The 8,710-nt window shown below is 60.9% G+C and overlaps 2 protein-coding genes across 7 annotated transcripts in view; one reads left to right on the top strand and one right to left on the bottom strand.

Annotated features, from left to right (window-relative positions):
- The window catches only part of SMAGP (small cell adhesion glycoprotein), a 5,207-nt gene extending 3,109 nt beyond the window's left edge, over nucleotides 1-2,098 (top strand). For 2 of the 4 annotated variants that reach the window (XM_053967388.1, XM_053967390.1), the window contains exons 2-4: nucleotides 1,001-1,073; nucleotides 1,167-1,241; nucleotides 1,324-2,098. In XM_053967388.1, coding sequence (XP_053823363.1) covers nucleotides 1,043-1,073; nucleotides 1,167-1,241; nucleotides 1,324-1,487 — 270 coding nt within the window. In that variant the 5' untranslated portion in view covers nucleotides 1,001-1,042 and the 3' untranslated portion in view covers nucleotides 1,488-2,098. Of the gene's footprint in view, nucleotides 1-555; nucleotides 639-766; nucleotides 1,074-1,166; nucleotides 1,242-1,323 lie in introns of those variants that run through there. The other 2 variants (XM_053967389.1, XM_053967387.1) reach the window with 2 other exon arrangements.
- Nucleotides 2,099-2,114: 16 nt separating this feature from the next.
- Nucleotides 2,115-6,333, bottom strand: DAZAP2 (DAZ associated protein 2). 3 transcript variants are annotated; one of them, XM_053967386.1, is made up of 5 exons: nucleotides 6,224-6,333; nucleotides 5,218-5,324; nucleotides 4,446-4,682; nucleotides 3,283-3,404; nucleotides 2,115-2,410 (listed from the first exon to the last, which is right to left on the bottom strand). In XM_053967386.1, exons 1-5 carry the CDS (start codon nucleotides 6,234-6,236, stop codon nucleotides 2,389-2,391), a joined length of 501 nt encoding a protein of 166 aa, XP_053823361.1. In that variant the 5' UTR covers nucleotides 6,237-6,333; the 3' UTR covers nucleotides 2,115-2,388. The 3 variants fall into 3 exon arrangements, with proteins under 3 accessions (XP_053823361.1, XP_053823359.1, XP_053823360.1); XM_053967384.1 differs by lacking the exon at nucleotides 6,224-6,333 and having other exon boundaries at nucleotides 5,218-5,472; XM_053967385.1 differs by lacking the exons at nucleotides 2,115-2,410; nucleotides 6,224-6,333 and having other exon boundaries at nucleotides 3,279-3,404; nucleotides 5,218-5,472.
- Between the last annotated feature and the right edge of the window lie 2,377 nt (nucleotides 6,334-8,710).

The following is an 8,710-nucleotide window of genomic DNA, read 5'->3' as shown; positions in this document are numbered from 1 at the left end:
CCTGCTGGGGGTCCCCGCCCCTCCCTGTCCCCCCTGCCCCAATTCCCGGGGCTCCTCCAGTCCCAATTCCCGGCTCCCCCAGCCCCAATTCCCGGGGCTCCCCCAGTCCCAATTCCCGGGGCTCCCCCAGTCCCAATTCCCGGCTCCCCCCCAGCCCCAATTCCCGGGGCTCCTCCAGCCCCAATTCCCGGGGCTCCTCCAGTCCCAATTCCCGGCTCCCCCAGCCCCAATTCCCGGGGCTCCCCCAGTCCCAATTCCCGGGGCTCCCCCAGTCCCAATTCCCGGCTCCCCCCCAGCCCCAATTCCCGGGGCTCCCCCAACCCCAATTCCCGGGGCTCCTCCAGTCCCAATTCCCGGCTCCCGCAGCCCCAACTCCCGGATCCCCCCCAGCCCCAATTCCCGGCTCCCCCAGCCCCAATTCCCGCTCCCGGCCCGGCCGTGGCCCCGCCCCGCTCCTGCCCCGCTCCCGCCGCTCGATTTCCTCTTTTTTTAAAAACCCCAAACAAATGGGATTTGATTCGCTGCCGACCGCGCTGAGTCACGGAATCCCCGCGCCCCGGAGCCTCCCGGCCCCGAGCGCCGGAGCCGCCGCCGGGACACTTTGGGGGCCCCGGGGGTCCCCGTCGGGCACAGCCAAGGTGGGTCGGGCAATGCCGCGTCCCGGCTGCGACACCGAGCTCCGGCCCCGGATTTGGGGCGTTTTCAAGGACTTTCAGGCGCTTTGTAGCTCTCCAAATGTGGGAGTGAATCCAGTCAGGGGCTGGCTCTTCCCCGCCCCAGTAACACCAGTGCGTTACTGGTGCTGCACCCCCCGCCCCGGCGGAGCCTTTCGGGGCGGTTTGTGGGAAATCACTACTTTCATCCCTATTTTTGGCAGCTCTGAAGGAACCCGGAGCCTCACCTGGAAGGAGCCACTGGAAGGAGGGATCTCAGCCCCACCTGAGCACAGGTGATGGGGCACTGAGTGGGAATTCACCGCTTTTATCGCTATTTTTGGCAGCTCTGAAGGACCCCAAACCTTCCCCTGGAAGGAGCCGATGCGATGGAGGGAGATCAGCCCCACCTGAGCTCAGGTGAGCCCCTGGAGCCGCTTCCCTGGCCTCTTCCCACGTTCTCCACCCGCCTCCGGCCCTCGCTCACCTCCCTCTCTCCCTGTCCCGAGGAAGACCTGACGACCCCGTACCTGAGGAAGGCTCCCACGCCCCCCGGCCATGAGGACGCCGACACCGCCGTGATCGCAGGTGAGGCCGCGGCTCCCGCCGGGCCCCGGGGCCGCTGCCGGCGCTCGGGGCTGCCCCTGTGACCCCTGTGCTTGCCCCGCAGTGGTGATCACCCTGGTGTTCCTCACCTTGCTGACGGTGCTGGTGGTGATCGGGATTTACCTGTACCGGAACCAGGGCTCCTACCGCACCTACGAGCAGCCGGAGCCGGACACGGCCCCGCGGGAGGAGCCTCCGGCCAAGGAGAAGGAGGAATATTTTATCTAAGGACGCGCCTGGGATCCACACAGGTCCCGGAATTCCCTGGAGATGGGGGTCTACGTAAGCTTTCAGGAGTTAGGATGCTGCCTGAATTCCCTGGCATCAGGGATCTGCCCAAATTTCCTGGAGTTGGGCACCCACAGAAATATCCCGGAGCTGAGGGTCTGCTGAAATTTCTTGGAGGTGGGGGATCTTCCTAAGTTGGGAATGTGCCTAAATTCCCTGGAGCTGCGGCTCCACCTGAATTTCCTGGCTTTGGGGTGCTGCCTAAATTCCCTGCATTTAGGGATCCGCCTAAATTGGAAACCTGCCTAAATTCCCTGGGGTTGAGGTTCTGCCTAAATATCCTGGAGCTTGTGATCTCCCTAAATTCCCTGGAGCTGGGGTTCTGCCTAAAGCCGAGGGTCTACAGGCTGATTTTGTTTGGTTTGTTTCGGTTTTTTTCCCTTAACTTATGAAGCCAACCATGGCAAGAATATGTGGGTGCCCGAGGGTAGGAAAAACCCCAAATACCCCCCAAAAATAGTAAGAGGAAGTTCCCAATGCAGCAGGAAAAAGGAAAGAAGTGAGGAAACCCCTGGCTGGCAGCAGCCAAAGGGGTTCTCAGAGGCCCAACAGAAATTTGTTACTTCATTTAAATTTTCAAAATAATCTTTATTTTATTTTTGGTTTTTAGTATAAAAACTCCACAAGTTCAGTGCAGCACAGAGAGTCCGAGAGCCGAGCTCGGGAACAGTCAGGGATGGTCACGCACACACACAGAGAACACAGATTCAGATTAAAGTGAAATATTAAGATAAAATAGAGTCGAATCTGAGCTCTTTCTTCATCAAGTAACAACCAAAAAGAAGAAAAACACCCGACTGAGCATCCCTGCAGCATTCCTGCCGAGCTTGTGGAGGTTTGGTTATCGATGCAGGCATGAGTCACTGATAAACACATCGAAAAACCCATTTACAACCCATTGCCAAGCACCCCATTCATAAAAATCCACCTACAAACACCCCACTCATTAAACTCCTGATAAACCCACGGATGAACACCTCACTGATAACCCCAAACCACGCCGAGCCTCAGGAGGGAACCCAAGGGATTTGTGTGCTCACTGACAGGTCCCACGCCCGGGACAGATGGAAACAGCCTCTCGGATTTAAGGGATTCGGGTGCGAAAACACCAGGTTTGAGTCAAAATCAAGCGTTTGCTAATTAAGCATCAATTAAACCTGGTCCTAGCTGGAATGGGAGGATCCCACGGGAGCTGCAGCGCGGCCCTGGCACCGGTCATGGCTTTGATTAGAGCTGAAGTGCAAACAACCCAAGATTACTCGGAGTGGGTTAAAAAAAAATCCCGGGACAGAGGTTTGTGGAGGAGAAAGGGGGGAGAGGGTGAGGGGGCACCTGGAGTGAGGCCAGGAAGCGCCCAGGTGTCCTTCCCACCGCTGGGAAGGGAATTTTGCCTCTGGGGAGGAGATGTTGTCTGTTTTCTACCCAAAATCCACCTTTCCCAAAAAGAGGGGAAACCCAGACGGGCCCAGCAAAGGGATGGAAACCCCTCCCCAGGGCACAATTAGGCCATTAATTAATTAGAGCTGCGTGTAAATGAGGAAGGGGCGGGGCTGAGCTCACCCCCATTTGTGAATGAACCCCCCGGGACCCCCCCCCGGCTGACCCAACCCCTCCCCTGTCACCACTCGTGTCACCTGCGGGGGTGGGCGTCCCCCCCCGGCCCGCAGGCACCTGGGGGGGGGGGGGGGAGGTGCTGACGGGCGGGGGTCCCCCAAACCCGCCCCCCCCCCCTCACCAGAGGCTGAAGCCGCCCCCAGCCCCCCCCAGGAAGCCCCCCTTGCGCGGGGGCAGCAGGACGGCGGCTCCGGGCGGGACGGGCACCGGGGGGGCGCCCGGGGGGCACCCGGCGGGCGGCGGCTGCAAGACACAAACGGAGGGACAGGTCACTGTCACGACAGGGGACAGCCGGGGTCACTGTCACGACAGGGGACAGCAGAGGTCACTGTCACGATAGGGGACAGCAGAGGTCACTGTCACGACAGGGGAGAGCTGAGTCACTGTCACGACAGGGGACAGCTGAGGACGGTGTCACACCCAGAGTGGGCCTGAAGCCCCCGCGGGCTTTGGGGACACAGCAACGTCCCCAAGCCCTGCTGAGGGACAGCGGCTGGGGGTGGCACACGGGTCCTGAGCCCTGGCCCACCCCTGAGGCCTGAGGCACCTGGGCCAGGTGGGGGACACCTGTCACCTGTGCTGCCCCCCGGGGACACCTGTGACCTGTGCTGCCACCCAAAGGACCCCTGTCACCTGTGCTGCCCCCCAAAGGACACCTGTCACCTGTGCTGCCCCCCAAAGGACACCTGTCACCTGTGCTGCCACCCAGGGACACCTGTCACCTGTGCTGCCCCCCGGGGACACCTGTCACCTGTGCTGCCACCCAAAGGACACCTGTCACCTGTGCTGGAACACAGGGACACCTGTCACCTGTGCTGCCCCCCGGGGACACCTGTCACCTGTGCTGCCCCCCGGGGACACGCTCTCCAGCTGTCCCCAAGCTCCAGGGGGAATTCCAGGGGAGCAGGAAGGTCTCAGGCTCCAGGAAAGGGGAGCCAAGGGGCCCAGGTGAGCGGGCCCAGGTGAGCCGGAGCCTCGCAGGCAGTGCCAGGCCCAGGTGTGGGGACAGGTGAGGTCAGGTGGCCAAGGCCCCCCTGGCCCTGCTCCCCCCAGGCCAGATTTGGGCAGCGGCAGCCAGGCCCAGCCCGGCTGTGAACCTGTGAGCCCTGAGCCCACCTGGCCGCGCCCAAGGCCGGGGCTGGGACTCACCTGGCCCAGGTGATCTTCTGGTCCCTCCCCACCCAAATCCCCCAGTTCTGCGGCTCCGCCTGCAGCGGGTGCTGGCAGTGCCACCTGTCCCAGACCGTCCCACCCCAGCCCGGTGCCACGATGCCCCGCACTCACCGGGATGCTGGTGGTGCCACCCGTGCCCAGCCTGGCCGCGGTGTCAAAGCCCCCGTCCAGCAGCACGGTGGGCCCCGGTGGGTACACCTGTCCCAGGGGGAAATAGGCCACGGGGGAGCCCAGAGCCCCCAGGGGCGGCGGCGGGGCCAGGGGCAGGTACAGGGACGCACCTGGGAACGCCGGGGACACGGCGGGGATGCCGGCAGCGCCCAGGGGCACCAAGCTCAGACGGTAGAGCTGCAGAAACACCGGGTCAGCGAGGTCACCCGGGTGTCACCCCAAAAACACCGGGTCAGCCAGGTCACCCGGGTGTCACCCCAAAAACACCGGGTCAGCCAGGTCACCCAGGTGTCACCCCAAAAACACCGGGTCAGCGAGGTCACCCGGGTGTCACCCCAAAAACACCGGGTCAGCCAGGTCACCCGGGTGTCACCCCAAAAACACCGGGTCAGCCAGGTCACCCGGGTGTCACCCCAAAAACACCGGGTCAGCGAGGTCACCCAGGTGCCATCCCAAAAACACCGGGTCAGCCAGGTCACCCGGGTGCCATCCCCCACCCAGGTGTGCACCCAGCACCCAGGGGCGCTCCCACCTGCCTGCGGGAGCAGGGAGTCACCTGGAAATTCACCCCTGGGCTTTAACGGGGCGTTTTGGGTCACCTGGGCTACGGGAAGGAGGGTCCCTGTCCGAGGGAGCCAGGTGAGCTCCGGGGCTCCCCTGGGCCATGGACAGGAGGGGTGCCAGGGAAACGCCCCAGGTGTGCCCCACCTACCTCGGGGTACGCAGCTGCAGGGTCCAGGTAGGGGGGCAGCAGGGGCAGAGTCTGGGGGTACCCGGGGGGGGCCGGGCCGGGCAGCAAGGCCTGGCCTGGGAATGGCCCTGGGGGAGGGAATCGGGTCAGGAGAGCCGGGAGGCAGGGCCGGGGGACAGCCGGGAAAAGGCATCGCCCCCGTGCCCCCCCCCCAGCGCCATCACTGCCCCTGCCGGGCCCCCCCCATGGCATCAGCCCGGCCTCAGTGTCCCCCCAGCGCCGGCACCCCCTGCCCCCCTCACGGCATCGCCCCCCACTCCCCCCAAGGCTCCAGACCCCCCCTCCCATGGTATCCCCCCCCCCAAACCTCACACCCCCCCAAAGCCTCACACCCCCCCAAAGCCTCACACCCCCCCCGCGCCCCCTCCCATGGTATCTCCCCCCCCCCCCCCAAAGCCTCACACCCCCCCGCGCCCCCTCCCATGGTATCTCCCCCCAAAACCTCACACCCCCCCGCGCCCCCTTCCCATGGTATCTCCCCCCCCAAAGCCTCACCCCCCCCCCCGCGCCCCCTCCCATGGTATCTCCCCCCCCAAAGCCTCACCCCCCCCCCGCGCCCCCTCCCATGGTATCTCCCCCCAAAGCCTCACCCCCCCCCCCGCGCCCCCTCCCGTGGTATCTCCCCCCCCAAAACCTCACACCCCCCCGCGCCCCCTCCCATGGTATCTCCCCCCCCAAAGCCTCACACCCCCCCCGCGCCCCCTCCCGTGGTATCTCCCCCACCCAAAGCCTCACACCCCCCCCGCGCCCCCTCCCGTGGTATCTCCCCCACCCCGGCCCCAGCCCCTCCTCCCGGGTCAAAGCGAGGCTGAGCACGCGTCTCCATGGCAACCCCTGGCCCCGCCCCCTGGGCCTGGCCCAGCCCGCGCCCTCACGCGCCCTTAAAGGCGCCGCGCGGCCGGGGCGGCGCTGCCGGCTGGGGGCGGGGCTCCGGTAAAAGGCACCGAGGGCCCCGCCCCGGCCTTGCCTTTGCCGTTCATGGCGGCGGCGGCTCCCGCGGTCACGGCGGGGGCAGGAGCAGCAGCAGGAGGAGGCGGGGGCGACCCGTGGGGGAGGGTGAGGGACGGGGCAGGAAGCGGGACGGGAAGCGGACGTCGTGACGTCATCGCGCCGGGGGCGGGGCCACGCGCTCTTAAAGGGGCCGCGGGAAATGGTGGGGGGGGGTGAGGGAGGGTCGCGATGGGGGCGGGGTCACGGCGGGGGCCCTAAAGAGGGTCTGGGGTCCCTAAAGAGGGTCTGGGGGCCCCAAACGGGGTCTGGGGGCCCCAAAATATATATTTTATATACATTTTTTATATATATTTTTATATATTTTTTTTTATATATATATAAAATATATTTTTATTTATATCTATAATATATATTATATATTTATTATATATAATATATAATATTTCAATATTTAATATTATATATTATATATATAATATATAATATAATAATATAATAATATTATATAATACTATAATATTTTAAACTATATATTTAATCTAAATAACATAACATTAGGATTTGATACACAGTACAGTTAAAATTAATATTTATTAAGTATTTATAAAACACCCATAAAACCTTTAGAGGTATATAACACATACTGGAATAATATATAAATATAATCAATAATATTAAAAATACTGATGCAATAGTGTCGTGTGTAGTATATAGGAATGAACATTAATACGGATTAATAAATAAAACATGAAATAAATTAATAAAATATTATATTAATTATGGAATATATTAGTACAAAAAGAATATAATTATGCATTAATATAGAAATACCTGGTATCATATGAACACATACCAATAAATATTTAGATAAATGCACAATGTACAGCACAACAGTACCGTGTATTAAAAAAACCACCAGATACTGATAAAATAAGAGAACGTGTAGTACATCAAATGTTTTCGTGATGTGTAAAGCTGTGCGCAAATAACGCGGATATCCCTGGGTCACAGCGAGCCCGCTCGCGTTGTGGAACGGCGCCGAAATCTGAAATTCCCGCTTTTCGGGGGATTTTCCCGCTCCGTTCCGCCCGCACGTCCCAAGGGCGAGCGAGCCGCTCATGAATAATGCAGCAGCTGCGGCATCAATATGCAAATGAGCCCCCGGCTGTGGGTATGTGTGCTCATGAATAATTCATGAGGGGGGAAATGTTCCGCCCCGTCAGAACGCGCAGAAATGGGAAAATAAAAAATAAAAAATCGCTTTTGCCTTCGCAGTGGGAGCGGCCCGGCCCGGGGAGCTGCCCCGGGACCCCCACCCGACCCCCGGGACCCCCCGGGACCCCCACCCGACCCCCGGGACCCCCCCGGGACCCCCCAGGGACCCCCAGACCCATTTAAGGACCTCCCTCTTCCCCCCAGACCCCGCTTAGGGACCCCTCTCCCCCCCCCACCAGTCCCCTAGACCCGTTTAGGGACCCCCAGACCCATTTAGGGACCCCCAGACCCATTTAAAGACCCCCCAGACCCATTTAAGGACACCCCCAGACCCGTTTAAAGACCCCTAGACCCATTTAAAGACCCCCAGACTCATTTAAGGACCCCCCAGACCCATTTAGGGACCCCCAGACCCATTTAAGGACCCCCAGACCCATTTAAAGACCCCCAGACCCATTTAGGGACCCCCAGACCCGTTTAGGGACCCTCAGACTCATCTAAGGACCCCCCAGACCCATTTAGGGACCCCCAGACCCGTTTAGGGACGCCCCCCCCCCCCCCCCCCCCCCCCGAGGCCCCCCCTCAGCCGAGTCTTTGTTAATTAAAATCCGCCCCCCCACCCGAGCTGTTTTCCTTTCCCCGTATGCAAACTGTTAGCTCTATGCAAATGTATGCAAATGAGCTCGGGATTTAACTAGCTGTAGGTATTTAACGATTCGTATTAAATATTCATAATCACGGCAGCGCGTATGCAAATGAACCCGGCAGAACTGGGCCGCGGCCGCCAATAACAGGTGCACCTGGGCTAATTAGAATATTAATGAATATTAATGATTATTAATGAGGAGGCTGTGGGGTCATTAATATTTGCTCCTGTCCCCCCCCTTGTCCCCTTTGTCCCCTCTCGTCTGGGGGGGTCCTGACACTCCGGGGGTTGGGGGCTCCGGGGTTTTGGGGGGTCTGGAATTGGCGGTCTGGGGTTTGGGGGGTCCTGGGTGGGGGATCCGGGGTTTTGGGGGTCCTGGCACTCCGGGGTTTGGGGTTTGGGGGGGGTCTTGGATGGGGGATCCGGGGTTTTGGGGGGTCTGGAATTGGCAGTCTGGGGTTTGGGGGGGTCTTGGATGGGGGATCCGGGGTTTTGGGGGTCCTGGTCTCGGGCTCTCTGTCCCGGGGGTCCCGTGCTCTCTGTGCCGGGGTCTCTGTCCCGGGTTCCTCTCCCGGGGGTCCCGCGGGGCCCCCGCCGCGGGGCCCCGGGGCCGCTCCGCCGCCGCCGCCCCCCGCCCCTTTG

Source organism: Vidua chalybeata, chromosome 30 (genome assembly GCF_026979565.1).
Source record: "Vidua chalybeata isolate OUT-0048 chromosome 30, bVidCha1 merged haplotype, whole genome shotgun sequence".
NCBI classification, from domain to species: Eukaryota; Metazoa; Chordata; class Aves; order Passeriformes; family Viduidae; genus Vidua; species Vidua chalybeata.
This window is presented reverse-complemented; position numbering and strand designations above follow the sequence as displayed.

What these genes read in the sequence shown, in the direction of transcription:
- DAZAP2 (XM_053967384.1), bottom strand. Translation starts at nt 5,448, where the DNA reads ATGCCATGGGGGGGGCCCGGCAGGGGCAGTGATGGCGCTGGGGGGGGG. An exon ending in CTGCAGCTGCGTACCCCGAG is followed by an intron (nt 4,683 to 5,217) that starts GTAGGTGGGGCA and finishes GTGTTTCTGCAG; the next exon opens with CTCTACCGTCTGAGCTTGGT. An exon ending in GGGGGCGGCTTCAGCCTCTG is followed by an intron (nt 2,411 to 3,282) that starts GTGAGGGGGGGG and finishes TGTGTTTATCAG; the next exon opens with TGACTCATGCCTGCATCGAT.